Source organism: Anoplophora glabripennis, unplaced genomic scaffold (assembly GCF_000390285.2).
Source record: "Anoplophora glabripennis isolate ALB-LARVAE unplaced genomic scaffold, Agla_2.0 scaffold170, whole genome shotgun sequence".
NCBI lineage: Eukaryota > Metazoa > Arthropoda > Insecta > Coleoptera > Cerambycidae > Anoplophora > Anoplophora glabripennis.
The window spans coordinates 85,939-110,043 of NW_019416299.1; the positions used below are offsets into that span (position 1 = coordinate 85,939).

Sequence of the window (24,105 nt, forward strand, 5' to 3'; positions counted from 1 at the left end):
TCAAAGATCAAAAACAAATTTATTTAAATATTCTAAAATTGTTTAAACAACAATTATTTTCAAAATATGTCGAAAATTAGTAATTAATTAATTAATTATTTATTTAATCATCATTTCTTTTGTGATTAAAGTATAATTCAATTATTATTTACTTTTTAAAATATAAGCAAATGAGAAATTAACTCATTATATTACAAAAATACAAAATGATTGTACAAAAATTCGGCCAATGTTTAAACAAGCGCCAGAGCTCTCCTAAATGACGGATTCGAATTCAAAAAGCGTTTGAAAGCTTGAGAGCCCTTCTATATGTGATTAAATTTTCAAGTATCTAAGTGCCTTGGTTTTTGCTGTGCAGAATTTTGAAAATTTACAATTTTTTTTTTTTCAAAATCTGGATTGCAAAATTATTATGCAAAATATATAGAACCGATTTTGATGAAATTTGGTGTGATGATTCTACATAACACGAAGTTTTCTTGATCCAAGTATGAAGGTTTTACATCAAATTTAAAGCCCCCAAAAAAATTCCCTAAAAAGTAATGATTTCTAACCCCATATTTGGCGATTTTTTCGATTTTTACAATAATAATCATGATTCATTCGATTTGTAACTAGTCACATTATGTCAAATTTAATTACAAAAATTTTTTTCCTCTTCAATTTTCGCCTAAAATCGATTCTTGAAAAGATACATAATTAAATAGGAAGAAAAATATGACATTTTTCGCATTTTTTTAACATATTGTGACGCCAAAAGTTAAGCCCACGTTTTTTTTTTTATGCGCATAGAAAAATTTTCATTTTTAGTGATATTTGAAAGCCAAAAATCTCCGTGGATATACGATTCACCCAAATATGGACTCTTTGAAACAGATACCGTCTGGACTAGTAAGATTGGTTCAGCATTTAAGAAATATTGTACGGGAACAAATTCAGAGAGTGAGAAACTCAGAATCAGGAATTCTAAACGCCGCGCCGTAGAAAAGGTTCCAGTATTCGAAGATTACCTACAAGATTTCAAGTATGTAATATGCTGTAAAAATCAGATGAGTAAACAGATTATTTACTTGTTCTGGTGTATTTCATTTATCACGTGTATGCGCTGCGACGTTGTTTGAGGTCACACTAGCTTATTCAGCGGCGGGGTAAGAAAACTACTAAAAAGGAGTTAAAAAAAATAAATTTTCACGACGGAATATGAGAAAACCAACTTATCTAGAGGTCAACGTTAGTCTCCGCATAAATGTGACTCTCAAGCGCTTCAAGAACAGTTAAAAAGTCATTTTGTTAGTTTGTGCTTAGCTTACATAAAAACTCGACAAAAGTTTTTCTAGTGTTCTCGCTCCCTGTACCTTTTCGCCGTAGGCCAGTAAAAACGGGGTCCTAGGATCCTGTCCGACACGCCAGAACACGGGGTATCTCTCCCGGGCCACCCTTCCACGAAGACATCTAATGGATTAGATAGAGGACGCCCCGGGACGTTTCGTACGTCCGACAAAACATTCGCGGCTTAATTGTTCGTTGAGGGGGTGTTTTCCGGCAATCCAGTAGGGGTGGGAATCGCATAAAAGGAATTTGTAGCTAGTAACCGGAAGCGGAGCGATGTGTTTCGGAGTTCTCGTCCCAGAAGTGCGAAAACCGCCTTCAATTTTGAACAGGGGATGTTAAAATAATGTTTTTATTTTTTTGATTTAAGTTAATTGAAGCTCACATATTGAAATAATCATCAGAAGACTTCAATTAGCACCAGGAGGTTACAATTCCGGTCCACATTTTGCGGGGGTTCCGCAGGGATCAAACTTAGGACCACTCTTATTTATTTCATAAATTAATGAATAAAATGTTGTAATAAATTGTTACAAACTCTTCTAGTTGATGATTAAAAAATATTTGAGGCTAGAAACGACATATTATCTTTAAAAAAATCTTATCAATGCATGTCGTAACAAGGACTTAATGAATTTGCAATAATTTTTAATAATTGCAGAAAAAATTTTAACAGTTTTTTTTTTGTTTGTTTCAGGCATTCTGGTGTAGGCCGTCCAATCTATGAGTCTAAAATGGATCGCTCTTGGTGAGTACGCAACAGTAAACGATTTATTTTACGAGTTTCTGGCATGTCGTGATGTTTCCCCAACTAATTAAGTATTTAAAATCGCTCGGACGAAACTTTAGAAACGTAAAATTAGCAACTGACGTTTATTTTTAGCCGTGGAAAACAATAGGTGTTGGAAAATTTTTAATTAACCACATTTTCAAAATATTTTAAATAAAATAGACGATTCGAAGGCCGCAACGGTGTTGTTGTTTATAGGAATCCTGCGCGTTTGCTGAAAACAAAACGACTAGTGCAAAAGTCCAAGTTAAATTGATTATTATTACTTTTATTTTTGAATTAATTTGTGAGAAGTGTTATAGCAAAGGTTACATATTAATTAAAAAGTATTTTTTTTTTTATAAAATCGTAAAGATTTGAAAGAAATGTTAACAATGCTTGATTCAAAATTAAAAACCTACCATATAGGTTAGCCGTTAACGAGTGGTGTGACGTCACGGCGTGGCTTTTGTGCGTTTTCCTGTGCTCCGTTTTCATTTCAATTGTTTTGAGAAGGAAATTATTGAAAAAAAATCTGATTTTTTGCATACTATACTATGATCCATACTTTTTGAATATGAATTTAAAAAATTTACTAAATACCTAAGCCCTTTGCATTGTGAGAATTTGGCCCCTTTGATTGACACCTCAGTCTTATGGTGTAGAAGTGTCAGGGCGTTGTCGTTTCTCCCGAATATAAACGATCCATCTAATTTTTTTTTTGGAAGGTCGATCCGCGTTTTTAGTGCGAAAAAATGACATAATCCTTCCCCGCTTATTTTTATTCTGTCGCGTTGCGAATATAAGTCGAATTCCACAGCGTCTGGATAAACATTGGCCCGCTTCCAAGCAGCATGCAGGCTAGGATCAAATGCCGGTCTACGACGATAAATTACAGATGACAGTCGACAATTTCGCCAATAAACATGCCGTGCACTTAACGTCTCCAGGACGATATTCAACTCGACTTGGACTCTGTACTGCCGTAAAACGTGTTTATTGGCTTGTAGTTGGTTCGCATTAAACAAACTTTAGGGCGTACTTACACCTTGTCTTTGTGAACTTGCTTGCTTGGAGGAAAAACGAGTCGGGTATCAGATCCCTAATGTTAAATAAATGGAGTATATTTGGCAACCTTTTTTTATTTTTAAAGCGATTTCGGTAGATCTTTCGCACATTTTCTCTGCAATTTTGTATTACTTTTTGTTTTTTGTTGCCTCTCTGATAAACGAATCCAATAATTTTTAACAAATTCGACTTTTTATACGTTTTGTTTGTGCGAGCGGGGTTGCCACGTCTATGTATTAATATCCAAAGCTAAATACTTTTGTTATTTGTTACTTGGCAACAAACAGAATGACGTGACATTTCGAAAACGAAAGATTGACCGCAAAAGTCGCCCGTTTTTTCACAATTCGCAGAGAACTAAAGAAAATTGATATAGAAATATGTTTTTGGTCTCAAATTACTCGTCGTAAAAAATTGACATAAGCATAGCTTTCAGTTTTTTGAAAATTTTCAAAAATCACCCCTATTTAGAGGTTGAAAAGAGGCCCACAATGAAGAATTGAATATTACCAATAAATATAAAAACTATTAGCATGTGAATTTTTCTATCGAATGATTCTTGATACTTGATACATGTTGAATTAGAAAATCCACCCTTAAGCGCGCTAAGAGTGTGGAATCATCCCCAAAAATAGAGAATATCAGAAATAATTGTAAAAATTCCAAAAAAATATCTATATATTAAGATAATTCACATGCTAATAGTTTTTATATCAATTGGTAATATTCAAATTCCTCATTTTTGGCATTTTTTCAACCCCTAAATAGGAGTGATTTTTAAAATCTTCAAAATACTAAAAGCTATGCTCATTTCAGTTTTTTACGACAAGTAATTTGCGACCAAAAACATATTTTTATGTATTTTTTTTAATTCACTGCGAATTGTGAAAAAACAGGCGAAAATCACAGGTTTTTTGCGGTCACTCTTTGTACATCAGAAAAGAAATAATAATAAAATGCATTGTGCAGAATTGTCTTTATAGAAACAAGTACATTTAATTTTTAACCATATCTTGAAATTGCTGTAAACTTACTTGCTTCTTCTTATCGATAATCAACACAAACTTTTCCTGAAGTTTTTGCAAGTTCAACATTAGTTTTTAATTTTTATTCTGTAACAAATGAAACCAGTATTCCTAATAACATAGAAATTGTGTACTATAGTTTAAAAGAACAAGCTTGCCATGTTTCTAACTATTAATATGTAAAGGCAAATAACTTCATAAAAATCTTTTTAAGGGCTTGGCTATTTGTTATTTGGCAGAAAAATATTAGAATCTTTTGTGAAAATCAACCTTTTTATGATCGACTTCTATAATTTTTATCAAAGCTGTACGATGACATAAACTCAATGTTAATTAAAAAAGGTACATTTGGCAACAATTTTCTATTTTTAAACCGCCTTAAATTGGTTTTTATATCATTTTTTTGCAATTTTAAAATAGAGGAATTTTTATTTTTGTTACTTCAACGATATCAAAAACTTCTAAAAAGTTAAGATTTTATACGTGTAATTTATAAAAGCGGTGTTGCCATATCCAGCTATTACAACGTAAAACTAAATACTTCATAAATACTTCTTTAAACGATTTATCGTTTGCCATTCGACAGCGTAATACAAGAATGGGTAATTTTTATAAACATTTACGGATAAACGGGGTTGCCACATCTATTAGAATCTAAAACCGAATAAATGACAATATTTTCTTTATTTTCGATTTTATTTTATAATCAACTTACATATATCGGTCTTGTGCAATTTTCTTTGCAACTTTAAAATATGTTCGCCTTATATTAATTTTCCGATAAACTAAAAAACACCGATTTTACATTTTTAATTTGTAATAGAGGCGTTGCCATGTCTTTCTTTTGATACCTAAAACCAAATATTTTATAACTATTTTTTCAAACGACACGTCACTTATTATTTGACAACAAAATATTAAAATGGATATTTTTTTATTTTAAAATCAAAATTTTAAGAATTTTAAGAGCTTTGTATGCCCCTGTAGAAATACTCAAACATTGTCCATTCAATCATTCTTCTTTGACCATTGCTTTTTCCCCGCTTCCGCGTGGCCCGTGTGACTAACCCGACGTTTCGTCCCTCGATATCATCTCCCCTTTTAACACCGATCTAGTAGTGTTTCTTTGCAGACGACGGCTTCGAACTACTGGGACTGGCGAAATAAGATGTCACGTCTCTCTCAGTTCTACACCGTCGAGGTGGGCGATACCAAGTTTACCATTCTGAAGAGATACCAAAACCTCAAACCCATTGGATCTGGAGCCCAGGGCATCGTCTGGTGAGTCCGGTCCCTGTTCTTTCCTTCTTTTTTTCTAGTACACTCAACCATCTCATAGAACGTATGGCGTATTGGAATGAAAGTAGCTGTAGCATTTATTTTTTTTTAGTTTATGACTGGTAATGATGATATTGAGTAGATAAGATAGACAGATAAAAGTTTTGTTTACATGCACGTGTGCATTAGTCAGTTATGTAGTTATTTTTTTTAGTTTCAACTCAATCAGCGACTGATTAATACAATTTTCTCAGTAACTTTTTAGAAAGTTGTAAATTGTAGCCACAGATCTACTCTGTACCGAGATTCATTCAAATCAAAGAACCTTTTTTTTAAAGAGTTAAGTTGATGAAATATTTGTTTTTGTAGTAATTGACTATTTAAGTACTTTGTTTTTCGATAAATAATTAAGTAACCTTTATTTGCTGCTAGTTTGTTTTGTTGAGATTAATTTTGCAGTCATTTTAATTTAAACTCGAATCCGTTCAAGTGCATTGGACTTAAATTTACTACCTGTAATATGAAGCTGAAAGATTGAGATTTAATTCTAAATATATGTACACATATACATTTAAAATATATGTACGCATTTAAAATTCAACCTGTATTTCTTAGAGATTACGTATACACGTATTTGCAATTAAATATCAATTTGATGTAAATTATTTCACAGATTGCACTCGAATATGTCTAAAGTAGTTTTTAATCATAATGTTTGCTCCTCGTCTTACTGTATGTATGTGTTTGCTTGTCATTCTCACTAGCTAATACATTTTCATGATTTTGCTTCGTTTAATATGGACTTAATGTTTTCTAACCAACGGATTGATTTGTTCTTTTTTTTTAGTTAACATGATTTGTCAATTGAAAAATGTTTGTACGTAGCTTCCAAAACATCTTTTAAATAAAGTCGTCTTGAAACAAAATTATACAGTAAGTTTCAGAAAAAATTATACAGTACGTTTCAGAATCACGTACCATTCTAAGGGTACAAATACGATTTTAGTCGAGTCGATAAATTTAAGGTTTATCTTCTTCTGTTTTCAAAATATAGGGCGTTAATATTATTATTACTATTGTTATTAGTAGATAGGCTGTTAGTACGACGCCAAAATCCCATATATTTTCTTATGGAGGTTCATCCTGGTCATTTTTGACCAATTTTACCCCCTCCACTCCTTTTACTGGCTAACCGTCGCGTAAAACTGGATAACCGTCACATAAAACTGGATAACCGTCACGTAAAACTGGATAACCGTCACGTAAAACTGGATAACCGTCACGTAAAAACCGGATAACCGTCACGTAAAACTGGATAACTGTCAAATATCGAAAAAAGGTTGTTTTTTTTTAAATAAAAGTGTTTTTATATTCAATTTTCTTTAAATATATCCGATTTCTCAATATTTTGCTTCGGAAAAACGGAAAAAACAGTTTTTTCCCCAATTTTTCCGGACTGTTAAATCTCTGGCTTTAACGCCCTATGTGTTAAAAACAAAAGAAGGTAGATCCATAGCTCACTTGCAAAACATTTACAATGTTATTTACGATACATTATTCGAAACGCTGTATAATTTTTAATTGTTAACCTTTCGAGTTGTTTACTTTTGCGTAGAGATGTCCTTACGAAAATCGCCCGGGTTTTTCATGCCATGCGGTTAGACGAAGTAAAATCAACACAGCACGACATTCACGAAATTCATTTTGCCGCGCGCGCCCCGCACACACTGCACACCTGTACCCCGTTGTCATTACTTTTTTTTATTTATTTTTTAGTTGATTTGGGCAGTATTTTTTTGTTTTTTTGTTTGCTGGTGTTGTTTGGTTTTTGTTTTACTCACTGAGTTTGCACGATGTCGAGCGTCAGGCCAGGATTCACTAAGCACATTTTTGGAGATACCGAATTTTGGGTGCCGGAGCGCTATAACCGGCTGGAGCCGAAGGGGGGCGGCGCCCAGGGTTTGGTGTGGTAAGTCGCCATCGGACAGACGACAGACAGACAGATCACCCACCACCCACACACATACCCTTCAGACGAGAACGGCGTTTTCCACAGAGCGCTGCGCTTCGCGACACGAGATGAATAAAACTTTTAAGCCGTGACGTCATTTAGTGCGATCGTGAATCGAGGAGATGAATGACGAGGACAGGACCCTCGACAGTAAGTAGCAAGAGTCTAGAGACAGCCAAATTCACTTTGCTTCGGGGCTCCACGCATGCGCGTTTCTTTAGATTAGATTTCATCTCGCATGGAAATTGTAGACTAGACCCAAATGGCTGAGAATCGGGATGTGTTCTCGGTCACACTAAGTGACGTCACGATGCGTTACAAAATTTAAATTTTTAAATAACTTGAAACGTGTATAATTTATTTGTAGCATTAAAGAAATTAATTCTTTTATTTACCACTATTAGTTGTCAATTGCAAATTTATGCTTTTACCAGTGTTGTAGACACTAAGGGGTCAGTGGTTTTCTTAAACAGTAACTTCTACACCTGTTTTTTTTTTAAATATCTATACATATAAACTAGATTAAAAAATTAAAGGATAAAAAAAATCCTAAATTTTTAGGTGATTTTCAAAAGGCTATACTGTTACTTGGCGAAAAATGGTCGATCGATAAAAAAAGCAATTAAACAATTTGGGTCAAAAATCAGTTTTTCCAAAATATTGGAAAAACTACTGAGTTTAAGGAAAAGTGTTCAAGAGACGAAATATGCGCAATAAAAAGACCTACAAAATACCGCCTGATAGATTAAAATCGGATAAATTGTTTAAAAGTTATTGCAAAAAACTTAAAAAAACGTGGAAAAAAGCATTTTTTTAATTATCCATAACTTGGTTGTTATTTATTGTAATTTTATGAATATCCCTAAAAGTTGTGAGTTTTATTGTTCTTCAAAACTGTGCGAAAGATCGGCTCTGTAGTCCCAATAGTTTTAAAAAAAATTCTACTTATCCCGCCAAGGGCAAAAATGCATAACTTTAACCTTCTGTCTCTCCGAAAGTTATTAACAAAAAAGGGTTTAGAAAGTCGATTTTTAAAGCTTTAAACTTTTGTATTTAAATGGAATTTTTATTTATTACCAGGGGCCCTTTTGATTTTTAAAACTTGAAATAAGTTTACAAATAATGAATAGACTAAGGATATTGCCGTTTTCTTTTAACCCCAAAGTATTCCAAGAAAGCCTTAAGAGTTCGAGCCGCTGCGATTTTTCTTTTATTGTGATCAGAATGAATGGAATTGTCACTTGCTAAAAATCAACTAAAGGATAAATTTTACATTTTTATTCACAGTTTTAAATTGAAAATGTCTTTTTCCCAAAACTCTATTCTTGTCGGTTATTCGTCATACCATTCAAGTCTTGTGTTCATGCTTATGTTGGAATCTGTTTTAATTTTTTAAATATACAGTATGTTCGCGGATTGAGTTCGCAAGAGAACGATTGGACCAAAAAGTGATAGATACGAAAAAATACAAAAGTGTTATTTTGCGTAATAGTAAACACATTTTGCAAGATACGAAAAAAGGCATTCTTGATAAAAGGGTTTGCATGAGAAATGAATAGATAGATAACTTTCATTTTTCAAGCAAAAACTCTTTTCGTATCTTGCAAAACAAGGTAGGTATGTTTACTCTTACACAAAATAACGTTTTTGTGTTTTTGACCCACCCTGTACAACAAAATTGAGGTATGTCATGGTGATTCGTATCTTCTAAACATAATCCAATCAATCCGTCACGACCTGATGTTAAATTTACAAAAAATACCACCTGGACAGAGGATAGAGGTGACAGAATTTTAGACTATGTTTCAAAGGTACCTTATTATGCTTTTGAGGCCGTCGTAAACGTCATATTTTGGTTTATCTCGTCGAGCTACCCCAGATTAAGTACAAAAGGGTTTTTGTACGCGGTCCAGAAGTCGAAATTATGAAAATTTTGGAAGTAAAAGCACTTTTCCACCCGCTACGGTTAGCTCACTCCGCGCTCGAATGCTTCGATTTGACGTACAATTAAAAACGCAGAAGTGGCTAAAATGTACCACAGTATTTTTTAATTGAAAATATAAGTCTTCAACTTCAATCTGTGTAAGAATAGACGCTATAACACTTAATTAGCGGTCCATGGAATTTTTTGAAAAAAAATATATCGGCTCCAAAAGGTCGTAGAGCAACGTTTTTTTTTAATTCGCGTAAAAATGCCAGCAATCGATTCCTGTAATAGACATTATCGAAAAAGAAATTCAAGAAAAACGCGACCAAAAAGTGTTTGCTTTTTTCAAGTCATTTTTGGACACTGGAAATGAATAAAATCGTTATCACTCTTTTTTACCATGAAAGTACAACTATTAAGGAAAAAAATGAGCCTTGATTAGTTTCTCTACGACTATTCGTCGAACAAGAAGAGCCGATTTTCGAGATGACCTTTTTTTCGAAAAATCTATATAACTCGAAAAATTCTTAATAATTTTTAGTTTAAAAGAAAGGCACTTTTTTGCTTGCCTAGGGCTACATTTACAGCAAATAACAAGTTTCAAAACCTTAATTTGCAAGAGATACAGCAAAAACAAAAAAGGCGATTTTTGACGGTTTTTTCGATATATCTCGAAAAGTAGGTAATATAGAAATCGATATACATGATATGTATTTAAAAATACGAATCGATAGGTTTTTTTAATGACTTTGTCATTTAACTTTTTACGATTGGAGTTCAACTTCTTTTTATAAGCGAAAAACTGTTTTTTTATTTTTATAAATTTTTCTACGTTAACTTCGCCTTATCAAGAATGCCTTTTTTCATATCATTCACTTTTTGGTCCATTTGTCCTCTTACAAACTCAATCCGCGGACATACTGTATATATATATATCTTTATTTTGGGAAAATAAAAATAATTTTCAAACCATAAAAACGTGCTTATTTTCCAGAATTGCTTTAACAAAAGATCTGAGGCCATTGTTGGAAAAAATATAGAATGACTTTGTTCTCCAGATAGTTTTCGGTAAAGTCCTAAAATATTTCATGAAAATTATATATTTTTCGAAAAGAATAGGCGTCCTTTTTTCCAAAAAAAAAAAAAGAAAAACTGATGTAATAATTAAAAAAACTGTATGTGTATAATACTTTTTTAAATTCAAATATGTCTGTTAATCACTGACGAAACTGTAGTGCTCTGTGTAAAATTGTCTGTTTTTGTGGACTTCACACAAAAATTCCAATACCATCCATCACAGGAATACTCGAGCAAATACAAGAAGGTACCTCGTAACACACATTCAAACCATTCACATAAAATTTAGTTTTACAAAAAAAGCACCGTAAATTTCAGTACCTTAGAGTTTGGGAAGACATAAAAAAAGTTTTGTACAAACATGAAGAATTAGTAGAATATTTTCCCATTCCTGGCTATACAGGGTGTGCCAGTATGCCATGTACAGGAAGCTCCCTGCGATTAAAATTGGCAGATTTAACTAAACTTACTTCTATCCTAAGTTGCTACGTTTAGCCACTAGAGGTCGTCAAAGTTGACCATAGAAAATTGTTTAACACTTTGTTTAGTGCGTCGTAAAGTAACAACTGTATGGAAGTGTTAGTGTACCAAATTTTAATAAAATCTTACAAGGCATTTCAAAGTTATTTGGAAAAAATAAGACCTTTTTTTGTAAACTTTCATGCCCTCTGGCGGCTAAACTGAGCAACTTAAGATAGAAGTAAATTTAGTTAAATCTGCTTATTTTTGGTCACTTTGGCCACAGGAAAATGTAACAGCTCCATGCACACGGAATATTGGGACACGTATATTAAAAGTTTTTGTTGTGATAATTTGACGTGTGCCACTGGGTATTCTCACGACCACTTCACCGAGTAAGTATTACGAAGCTGGTAGTAGAATAACTGAAACCGAAATACAATTCCACACATTACTGTCACCACTTATTTTTCTTTTGGTTCGTATTCCACGTAACCTCAATTAACGATTTCTGTTTTTTTTTCCTCTTATTTCTCAGTGCTGCCGTGGACACGGTGACCCAGCAGAATGTGGCCATCAAGAAACTCAGCCGCCCCTTCCAGAACGTCACGCACGCCAAAAGGGCGTACAGGGAGTTCAAGCTAATGAAATTAGTTAATCACAAAAATGTAAGTTGTAAGCTTTTATAACGATTGACGGAAATCGAATTGTTCAATAAATTGTTGTGTGTAAGAGCTGTTTTACGCACAACAATTTATAGAACAAGTTGACTTTCAATTTATTTTATGAAGTGTGAAACAGAAATTGGCATACAATATATTGACTTCGATAAATTGATCAAGAAATTGGGGATTGTTCAAATTTATTGGTCAATTTTAGGTATATCTAGTTACATTTCGTTTTTTTTAATGCCAACCCAATTATGATGATTTAAGTTTGAGAGTTGAATGAAGTTCGAGGTTAGCATCAATGAAATTGGCCAATAAATTGTATACAGGTTCGGAAAGTCCCCATGGTTCATCGGTCGTTACGTGAGAGCGATAAAGTAAGTCATAGAAATCCATGCGATAGAGAAGGATGGCTATAATGAAGGCGTCTCATAGTCACCGCCCGTTTCGCCCTTCCACAAATAAGATCCACTTCCACTTGTAATTCAACGACCGGTGGTCATCTTTGCTTTTAAAAATTTATCGTTACCACCAGTATTCTGATAAACATTTACTACACACTAGGTCATTCGTTGCGGTGCCTTAGCTTGTTCTGGATACTGGAAGTGCTATTCCTGACCCTGAAAAAGCACCACCACAATAAATTCTCTTGCGACCTATGTGTTTATTTTGCAGCATTCTGTTAGATGTCCTTATACCTCGGAGACCTTGTAATATTCTTGTTTTGCCAAAATTCGACAACATACCTTCATTTTTCAGATTATCGGGCTGTTAAACGCGTTTACGCCCCAAAGAACGTTAGAGGAATTCCAGGACGTCTACCTAGTGATGGAACTGATGGACGCCAACCTCTGCCAGGTCATCCAGATGGACCTGGACCACGAGAGGATGAGCTACCTCCTCTACCAGATGCTCTGCGGCATCAAACATTTACACTCCGCAGGAATCATACACAGAGTAAGCCCCGCGAGCCCTCCGACCGTCCTTCCCCCTCGCTAACCTCCTTCCGTTGCAGGACTTAAAACCCAGCAACATAGTTGTGAAATCGGACTGCACCCTGAAGATACTGGATTTCGGTCTGGCGAGGACAGCGGGCACGACCTTCATGATGACGCCTTACGTGGTGACGCGGTATTACCGCGCCCCCGAGGTGATCCTGGGCATGGGGTACACAGAGAACGTGGACATTTGGAGCGTGGGGTGCATCATGGGGGAGATGATAAGGGGGGGAGTGCTGTTTCCCGGCACCGATCACATAGATCAGTGGAATAAGATCATCGGTGAGTTGTGATTTTTGCTTATATGAGACGAACGTAATGTGAATTTTGTTTTTAATTTGTAAAATGTTAAATTGAGAAGTTAAAAATGTTACTGAATAGTAATTTGTCGCATATAAAGTTACTTAGGAACTGTGTAGTCTGAATCTCAATAGTTCAGATGTTCAGTAGTTCAAATGTCCAGTAGTTCCGATGGATTTAATAACCTGAATCGGATTTGTTTCCTTCATTCATTTCATTTGTTTGACAGAGTTGCTTCCAACTTTTTAAATAATTATAAAATTTAAATAATAGTTTAAATTTTTATGAGTAATTATTTGAAGGAGTCAATTAAAATATTTAATATATTTTTTGATTCTACACTGGTTTGTGTTAAGAAGATGATACGAAGTCGTAAATTACATAGGTTTATGTGTAACTTTTTAATAAACATGTTGCCATTTTGACACTCATGTAATGACATTTAATTTTGAGGAATTCCAAAGAAACATGATTCATTTCAATTTGCCCCATCGGATGACGTAATTTATGCAAGTTTATGCACCGGAACTAGTTTTCTAGCGATCGTTAAATACAAATACGCAACCAATTCTATGATTACGAGACACATAAATAAATCTATCTCGTGATTCATCAATAAAGTGAGATATTTACAATGACGTTTCCTTGCGATTAAATCCGGTGCATCGTGGATTTACGCTAATGCAGTTGTCGGGTACTAAACCACAGAGTTGGACACTAGAAAATAAAATTTCCTCGTAATTTATGAAAATTCCTGATTTCTGCATCTTTCAACACAGTATGCCACATATTCTCCACTTCAATATCATATATTTTGTAGAATTTGCACATGAGAACTATTTTGTAACAACTTTAAAGAGAAATACACAAATACAATCTTTTCTATGGGTGTAGATTTCAACTTAAGCACGAGCGGCTATTATCGGTTATCATTGGCACTGCCATCTAAACCACAGAGTAAGACGTAATAAAATTGGCGACTTATTTAATGAAACTTCATTACGCCAGTGAATATGGTACGTCTTCTCCCATTTTAATATTATTTTGCGGAATTGTGACAAAACATGTTTATTTATTTTATATTTTTTATAACAATTTTGTATAAAATTTTGCCTAAGAAGGCGATTTCTTGCGCGTCGGATCGAACTGTAGATCTCGTATGCCTTTCAGAGCAACTGGGCACCCCCTCGCCCCAGTTCATGGTGCGGCTCCAGCCGACCGTTCGCAACTACGTGGAGAACCGGCCCCGGTATCCGGGCTTCAGCTTCGAGAAGCTCTTCCCGGACGTGCTCTTCCCCTCCGACAGCAACGAGCACAACAAGCTGAAGGCGTGCCAGGCGCGCGACCTCCTGTCCAAGATGCTCGTCATCGACCCGCAGAGCAGAATCTCGGTGGACGACGCCCTGCTCCACCCGTACATCAACGTGTGGTACGACGAGCAGGAGGTGAACGCGGTAAGTGGGGCACATCGGGCTGCAGATTCATAAAAGATATTTTGGTCTTCGTACGTCTCTCGCTCCGAGTCGAGTTGAATTTTTTGTGTCTTGGTTTCCAAACGCCCTTTATAACACATCGGTCAAAAAGTCCCAGGATTAACCCACAGATGGCGCCGCAAATAAAAAATCTATGAGTCTGAGACTATCCTAACCTTCAAATGAAACGTGTCAAAGTTTTGTAGTATTTCGATCATTGCTTATCGATATATTGAAGATTTAATGGCGCTACTTTTGATATTTGCTTGTGTGCTGGTTAAACAATGTTTTTTGATGGTCGAAAATACCATTCAAGCTCGGCGCTGGCTTGAATAGTGTTATAAGGAATGTGCTCAGTAGAAAACAACCATTTGTCGGTAGTTTGCTGAATTTAAACGGGGCCTTACGGACAACAATGATACTGAACGCTCAATACTTCCAACTGACGCACAGTTTGAAATATTTGAAAAAATTCGAGCCACGCGTCAAAACTAATCAAATAGTACTGATTTTTTTTATTCTTTACCTGTATTATGAAGTTCCGGTGAGGTTATTGGAATATATACCCAGAATTTTTTTTCAAAATGGCGGAGTAGTCTAGCCTCAAACTTGATCATACAAAGTTGGACATATTTGGTATCTAAAAATGAAAAAAAAAAAGGAACATGTACTAAAGGCTGAAAAACAAAAAAAAATCAAACATTAAACATATTCCTAAATCATAAATTTAGACCCAAAACTTAACCTCAAATTTATAATTATACGTGAGAGCGCAAATGGCTCCATCTGTCGTGCAGACTCCCAACTGTGCCATTCAAATGGCTACAGTAGGAAGTGACCTGCTAACTGTACTACTTTGTTGTACGACTGCCACCCACAGAGGGCGTAACAAAGTTTTAATTGCCAGTGTTGCGAGAAACAACTACTCCAAGGGCTATATCCCCCTACCGGCATTGCATTATACCAGCAATACATAGTGCAACAGCTAGGATCGTTTGTCATCACTTATTAGTCCTCATCAGTGTGTCATAGGTGAGACAACCAACAAACGACCCAGCGGTTCTTCGTCGTATTGTCACGACAAGGAAATACATTGTACGTGGGAGTGCAAATGGCTCCATTTATAAATTTATAAATTTTAACCTAAAACGAACATATTCAATTTCTTTTGTTGAAGAAAATATATTGTTTCTGTGGATTTTAACTTAATTATTTTGAATTTGAGGCTAGGTTTTCAGGTTTCCTGGTCAGCTTCCTATGAATTTGAGTTAAAGTTGTGCAAAAATATTGGTTGCACACTCAAAAGTACCATTTTTATGGATTTATCCTCACAGGTTTAGAGAAAATTGTATGTCCGTTTTTAGGTTAATATTTATAAATTTGAGGTTATGTTTTCGGTCCAGATTCATGATTTAGGAATATGTTTAATGATTATGATTTTTTTCTTTGTTTGGCAGCCTTTAGTACATCATTTTCCTTTTTTTTTCATTTTTAGATACCGAATATATCAAATTTCGTATGATCGAGTTTGAGGCTAGAGATTACTCGGCCATTTTCAAAAAATATTAAGCATATATTCCAATTACCTCACTTGAACTTTATAGTACAGGTAATTTCGGAAAGAATAAAAAAAAAATCAGTACTATTTGATTAGTTTTGACGGGTGGCTCGAATTTTTTCCAATATTTCCCGCTGTGTGACGTAACAACACCAAAAAACCATCAAGAAATCCTCAAAATTGTGTTGGATAACCTTAAACTGAAATTGCAAGATATAGTACACACTGCCTTTTGTCCAACATTTATCCGACACAATTTTGAAGATTTTTTTATGCTTTCTGGTGTCGTCACCTAATTTGGACGTCCCGAGCGTTCAGCATCATTGGTGTCTCTACAGCCCCGTTTAAACTCAGCATACCGCAGGCGAATGTTTTCGACGGAGCATATTCCTTATAATACTTTTCAAGCTATTGCTGAACAGTATTTTTGCCCATTAAAAAAACAATGTTTCATCAACACACGAAATTAAGTTTTGTCCATTATTTTGAAAATATCAAAAAATAGCGTCATTAAAACTTCAATGTCTCGATAATTAATGGTCGAAAAAATTTTGCCGTGTTTGTTTTTACTATTTATCGACTATTTAGGACTAGGACTAGGACTATTTATCAGAGTTTTGATTTGTACCGTTGGTGGTGTAAGCCCCGGGACTGTACAAACGAAGTGCTAACTCAAAAAAAACTTGAATATCGTAAGAAAAAAAATACGAAAAATATAAATATGCAAGAAAAAACAAATCACGACTCGCACACCACACCCACGCGCCCTGCCTGACCGAACTAACGCGTTTCGGGATCACTGTCGGGTGAGCCCCGCCACAATATATTTTATGAATCTCGCACCGGCCGCCGGCGGAAACGGAGCCTCTCTAGAAGAGTAAATTCAGTGTGTAATGGGTTTGCAGCCGGCGCCCGGCCCGTACGACCACAGCGTGGACGAGCGGGAGCACACGGTGGAGCAGTGGAAGGAGCTGATCTACCAGGAGGTGATGGAGTACGAGAGCTCCCACGGCAGGGCCTCGTCCAGCTCCCAGCCCAGCCCGGCTGTCAACAGTGAGCCAAATGGTACGGAACCGTTACGGTAGAAAAGGTTTGTAAAGACCTGGGGTGCGGGGAAGCGGAATTTTCTCGAAGTTGGGAAAAATTATAATAAAAATTGTTTCTATTGGACGTTTCAAATGTATTGGCCCCTCGTTTTGAATGCTTAGAAGGAAAATCAACTGTGCCATTTTTTTCGGAAAAAATTTCGCCAATTCATTTATTGGAAACAATGAAACACCTTTTCGTAAACTAACAAAAGTCTAAAATAAATGTAACAAAATGAAGCGATGACATATTGGACGGTTCGCATTTCCCAGCAGGTGGATGATATTAGGTCGTTCACCTAAACTAGGTCAACGTCGGAGGTTATCGACTCTAGCATTCACGAACTAAACACAGTGCTTTAAGGAATTGGTAACAAATATTTTTTTATTAAAAACTACAAATAATTTTTAAAAATCTTTGAAAAGCAGAGCAACAAGTACAGGAGCTAATATATATTTTTCAAAAGTGAATCGTTCTTTTTGAACAAATCGTTTGTGAGCGACACATCTCTACCCTACTTTTTTTTTAATTCGCATTTGAAATTGCGGCCAATATATTTGAAATGTATATACAGGGTGATTCAGAACTTATCCAACAAAAATTTTTGAATGTACAGGCAACTCTTACAAATACAATTTTATAAAAAAAAAACAAAGACAATTTGAAAATGATTTAAAAAATACACTTCTACGCGTCAGGGGAAACTAGTCCAACGTAATACTTGACGATGCGCAAGGCAAAGCATGCAGTCGGCGACCGGCACGGCGGCAAAGTGTAATAAAAAATGAACGGACAAAATATTCTAAAGAATTTCCTACCCCATTTCTACGAACTAACACAAATGTTGTCTTGCTTCACCATAAATTGAAACGATATCCATCAAAACGGAGTTGCTATACATATAAGCCATTTTTGAAACTTGAAAAACTAATGTAAACACTATCGCAAAAACGTTAATAGGTACTAAAATTGGATTTCAGTATTCGGAATCGCACAGTGCATAACACGGATGACGCTAGAGATTACAGCAGCCCAGCGATGTAATGGTTGAAAATACTGCAACTTCAATAATTTTTTTCTCGGAACCTATAAGGATTTTACAAAATTTTTTTTTATTATTTATGGTGCATCTGCTCACAATTTTTTTTGGATAAGTTGTGAATCACCCTGTGTAGTTAAAATTTAGAAAATTTCCCCATTATTTTTCTACATTCACTGTATCCAAGACAAGAAATATGCAAATTGCTGGCAATCTGAAACGATGTAAGATTTTGAGCCATTAGAAGATTATTGAATTAGATCAGATATATTTTTTAGATTTGATATTTTTTGAGGAAACCAAATTTGCTGATTTTTTTCTAAAAAAACTACATGTGGTACCAACCTTTTGATGTGTTTTTTTTTTATGTTTCAATTTCGATTTACCAACTTAATTTTTTTAAATGCAGTCTGACCTTTAATATTCTTATTTTTTACATAATAATTCAGCGGATTCAGCGATATGACATTTCAGCAATTATAGGGAGTTTTTTTTAAACGAGGATTTTTGGTAGCTCTTTATGTTAAATAAAAATTAAATAGTATAGAAAGGAAAAAAATTAAGTAACGATAAAATACTAAACAAAAAAAAAGCTGAAATGAGATCAAAACTCGAATCAAAATAATAAAATAATAAAAATTACAAAATTATGAAAGATGGGCCCATAAAAAATTAAATTGATGACAATAAATTCCTTTTTGCTCCGATTCTGATGAAAAAAAAAATAATTTTCCTCAAAATTTATCAGAAACAAAAAATACCTTTTTCTAATTTGAGACCCCCTCTTTTATGTTCGAAATTTATAAATGTCATTTATAAATCTAAGCGTTTTCGACTTATTTCTGCATTTTCAACTCGGATGATAAAAAAAATATTCTATATGCGCACGGAATGCAACCAAGTCAAAAACACTAAAATAAAAATAAAATTTGATTACACCTTTTAAGAAATCACCTTGGCCAAATACCATATATACGGAGTATGCAACCAGTAATGCACATATTTACATGCTGTATGCAACTGGCACTACACATATGTAAATATGTATGCAACCGGTACTACACATGTGCTTGCCGTATGCAACCGGTACTACAAGTACAGAGCTTGTAGGGTGTATAAAAGGATCAAAGACTCCGTGTTAAAAAAATTGAGCCTTTTCTTAGGTCACGTGAAGGCGGCGCTGATGTAAGTAAGTAGAGTATGAAAAAGACGCAAGACGTTGTAAGCGCAACTTGATTACTGGACACTCCAGTGCATCGGCGCTCAAAGCGACTCCTTAAACTTTAACTGGAGACATAAAACGGGATCCATAAGAGTCTTCACTCCCTGTCTACACTCCATAGAGCCTCTAATGATTACAAGGCGTACCAGTAACTTTGCTTGGAACAGTAAATTTATTTCCTTTACAAAAATTGAAACAATAGGATTAAAATTACATTAAACCACAACATTCTGTTTCATCGGCTGGTGTTTGGTCTAATTTTTCACGACATTTCACTCAACCGATCAGGAATCGCATTATCTCAAGCGTAGATGTAACAGTTTGTCATCGTTCATTGTAAACGAATCGTTAACATTGGTGAAGCTAAGATTTAGGGATTTTTAGTTGACAGTATCAGTAAAAGAGGAGGGAAATTAGTTAATTATTCAATTATTGTTTTTCATATAATGCAGAACTGTTTCTTTTTTTTCCAGGTTACTGAATTGAAGCACAAATTTAAATTTCAACTAGTCTAAAAAAAAAAGAGTATGTAATAATTATAATACGCCCATATAGCTAGTTACTTACAGAACAGGATAGTGACTATGGTGTCGATTAACACTGTGAACAATGAACATTTCCAGGGTTCCAACTCTTTCTACTATCGACAGAACATTTGCATTATCTTTAATCAGTATGTGTGATATATGAAAACAAAAAAAAATGACGCTGGTTTGTGTTGTTCATTAATTTCTGTGGTTTCCCAAACACGAACCTGTCTGTATTGATATTATTTCCGATTACGTTTTTTTTTATGGAAAAAGTGAGTTTACGTCAATAAAAAAAAATCGATTGGATTTTTTTCCGTTCGTTTTCTTTACCGGTACGACAATCACCTTTTCCTTGTCGGAAGAATTAGTCAACAATACAAATTAGTAGGCGCTGCATATGATATAAGGGATAGTTGATAGTCTTTGGGTTTTACGGTGGGATGTCGATTTCCGGGTCGATCGCGGACGTCACGGTAGTCTTAAAATTGTATTTATTTCATACGATATGTACGCGAGCAAAATCCGTAATTACTTTTAATTTTTAATGCTTACGTTTCTCGTAACATGCCGGTAGTTCAAACGTACCGCTATTTGATCGACCAGCGATTGATGCTGCGAACAAGGGTAACTGGGATCTTTTGGGAATGTCGTCATGGTATTTTGATTTGAAAGTTTAAAACTGGTTTGAGCCAGACCTCCCCGTTCGATTGCGCTTCCTTTGGGCGGCGTTCGGGCAGTCGACGTCCCACCGTACTTGATTTACACTACAGTTGTCTAGGTTTTATTTATTCGATAGAAAGTGACTTGTTATTTTTGTATTTTTTAATGAGTTTAATAGTTATTGTTTTTATTTTTATAGTTAGTTAGCTATAAACTACTAGCCTTAGCGATGATAAATAATCTTAAAAGTTTAATGAAGACAAAATAATAAAAAAAAAAAATTAGTAGATGCAGAAGAAAATTTGCACAATTTCTGTTTTTTTAAGTGACGTTAAAAAAACGAACTTGTGTTAAGATGATATTACGATATTGTACTTGTAACATCCATCCGATCCAAACAAAAAACACTGTAAAAAGTAACATTTAGCAAATTTTATAGGCGAACCGTTGTGGACTGTTCCGTTATGTCATTGCGTGGTTCTCATTCCTTTACCGTAGTTGTTTTCGTAACATTTTGTTGTCTCGGTGCAATCTGATGTCGCAGTTCTTGGGCGGGGCGAGGGATGACGGGGAAGGCGCAAATACTTCGTTCTGTTCCGCTCCCACACAAATTGGCATTTTAAAAATTGTCAAGTAAAATGGCGGCAAAAACATGTTTAACACATTTGAAATTTTTTAGCGTGATACAATTTTTTGTGTTTTCTGCAGTAAATTTCGCTTGATGTGGATATGCCTGCTCTTGTAGTAATACTGGGTGTTTTGGAAAAAGGTGCCAGAAATTCAAAGGCTACTAAGACCTCAAAAAGTGTAATTTTTATTATATATTTTAAAATTAGCGGAACTCTAACCTTTAATTTGATAAAAATAAGCTTTTGAGAATCTTAAATTTTTTTTTGGATTGTTTCCCATAAATTTCACTTAAAAACAAAATTCTATTGAAATGTTGAAAATTAGGGAAAAAATCGATCGTGCTAAAGCAAACCCAATTTCTATCGCTAATCATCGCTTTTTTATCGAGCAAATTCCGTTAAACTAAATTTCTTAAGAAGTTGGTTGAGTGCGTCCAATGTATTTGATAAAAAAGCGGTACTTTGAGACGGCAATTGGTCGATTTTGACACAGTCGATTGTGTTTTTTCAATAACGATGCATTTTCAGTCAATTAAAGAAAATGCAAAAAATTAACCCACAAAAATAATTGTTACAATGCCGCCAGTTTTGCCAATCATAGAATCATTTATAAAAATTCCGCTACACCGCTACAACTTCGCATAATCGAAACAAAATAAATTTTGCTATAAATTGTTGAAATTAGATAAATTTCTATCTGTTTTAATTAATTTTTTATAATTTATAATTACATAGAAAAATGTGTTGAAAAACAAAATTAAACAAAAAAGTTTCATTTTGCTAGTAATTTCAGTAAAACGTAAATCCTTCTTTATTATTTGGTTAATTCTGTTAGAATTTACTAAAAACTACTTTATGAATAAATTGCATCGCTATGAAAAGAAAATTCGCTATCCGCTACAGCTAGCGAAATTCCGCTAGTTGCAATTTTACTATCAAACCCAATTTTTTAAAGTTTTCTTAGACTTTACTAGTGTGTTTTATAAAAAGTTCACTACATTTTGGCTAAATTTGTTCTGCCACCGCTACGAAAGGAAAACTCGGCTACATCCGCTAAAAATAGAGAAATTCCACTATTGTTGGCAACACTGAATGTCATTCTGCTCGATTGTTTTTATATTTTGTTACGATTTCACTACATTTTCACCGCATTTGTTCTGTCACTGCTCAGCTACATGTGCTTCAGATAGCGGATTCCGCTACAATTAGCGAAACATCAGTAAGATTGTAGCTAACATGTCAAATAATTGACGTTTTTAGCATTTTCAAGAAATTCACTTCAATATATTTTATTTTTTAAGAAATATATTCAGACCCTGAATTTATGACACATCTTTTCAAAACATCCTGTACATTTCTCTAAATCTATAAATATTCTGATGTCTCGGATTTACATTTTCTATAAAGTTTGGCATTTTGTGACGAGTAAAATTTGTGATTTCCCCCGTCGAGCCTCGCTCCGAGTTACATTATCTGAAGGAACAAGCAAACATTGTGCGGCACATAAAAAATTGTGATTTATTTATTATATGTCGGCGGTATCGGTGGTCGTGCGGCGAACACTCGATACGAAGTCTAGAAGTGCAATAAAAAAAAACCGTAGACATAGTGCCATTACTCTTTCGCCGCTTGAACTCCGACGAAGAAGCAGTCGGTGAAAGTTATATCTTAACGTATTAAGCAAGTGTCGGAAGGTCGCGATTTTACAAAAAGTTTCATATAAAAAACTCGGAAGTCGGCGAGTTGTTAGGGCAAGGTTTTTGTCGGCGAATAGAAAAAAAATAGTAACGTTTCCGTTACAGACTACCTCAAAAAGACAAGAGTTCGGGAGAATTGCTCAACAACGTTTTTTTATATAAACTGCATGTAGAAATTACAGGATTGTTCGTCTTAAAAAACAAATTCAGGAGAGAAACGTTCGTTTTTGTGGTCAAAATTCGTTCGGTTAACTCTACCATAATCGAGGTGAAATCGTCCTACGTACTTTATCCAGTGTGATCGAGTGTTAGCTCAAAGATGAAGGGCAGAATGAAGTTCGTGTAAATGTAAAATTGTTTTATTCCTCGTATAAAAAATACTAATTTCGTACATTTCGCACACTCATGATTCTAATATCATTATTCATTGTCGTAAACGTTATACAATCAAAATCAAACGTGTTCTACTTTAAATTCTCGAAAAAATCATTATATCCCCTGCCGATATCAAAAGAACATCATAACGATAACGAACGACTTGCCCTTTATTCGCCTTGAGCGCGAGCGTTATATTTACATTATCCGTCTTCCCTATGGCGGTGACACCTTTTTGGGCGTTACCCCCATAACTTATATGTAAGACTGCAGACCAAGAAACGTTAGCTTTTAATGTCCGTGACGGCAAAATTCTTGATGCGGAGGTGTTATCTGATCGGTAACGTTTATATCATGACTTAGGTTTAGTATCAAAATAATCGCGTAATGGTGATATTAGGTACGGACGGCTGTAGTCTCGAATTACGGTATAGTTAACCGCTTGTCCCGTTCAACGGCCAGCGCTGCCGCGTCTCGAGTATAACCCGTTTGTTTTTTTTATGAGAAATATCAAGCTGAAGGAGAAGACTTGGGGATAACCCGAAATGTAACTATGTATATGTAGGAGATCATTGTGTACGTCGATTTAATTTATTTTTGTAATTTATTCTGTACCTTGAAGTATGGTTTTTTGTGAGATAAGGAAATGTGTATATAATTCCCTTTTGGATTTTGTAGTTATGACGTTTCTTTGACTTGCCACAATTATTCTAGTAAGTAAAAGAATCCGTAGAAGTTAATTCGGTAAGTCGGTTGGACGTCCTTTTCTACACGTTTGGTTTGTATTGGAGTCTCGGTAACTATTGATGTGCTGCCGATTTACCCGATAGTCCGGGCAACGGGAAGAGATAGGTCCTGCGCAAGATCAGAGCGATTTTAAATTCCAGTTTATAGAGCATTACGTGCCTACTATCGCCTCAAGTTTTCG

The 24,105-nt window shown here is 34.8% G+C and overlaps 1 protein-coding gene across 4 annotated transcripts in view; it reads left to right on the top strand.

Moving 5' to 3' along the window:
- LOC108903975 (stress-activated protein kinase JNK) overlaps nucleotides 1-20,128 on the top strand; it is a gene marked incomplete at its 5' end in the record, with an annotated part of 84,224 nt that extends 64,096 nt beyond the window's left edge. The window contains 8 exon segments of one of the 4 annotated variants that reach the window (XM_018706335.1): nucleotides 2,027-2,077; nucleotides 5,308-5,472; nucleotides 11,482-11,611; nucleotides 12,371-12,568; nucleotides 12,627-12,891; nucleotides 14,080-14,363; nucleotides 16,827-17,029; nucleotides 19,760-20,128. In XM_018706335.1, coding sequence (XP_018561851.1) covers nucleotides 2,064-2,077; nucleotides 5,308-5,472; nucleotides 11,482-11,611; nucleotides 12,371-12,568; nucleotides 12,627-12,891; nucleotides 14,080-14,363; nucleotides 16,827-17,024 — 1,254 coding nt within the window. In that variant the 3' untranslated portion in view covers nucleotides 17,025-17,029; nucleotides 19,760-20,128. 4 annotated transcript variants of the gene reach the window in all.
- Between the last annotated feature and the right edge of the window lie 3,977 nt (nucleotides 20,129-24,105).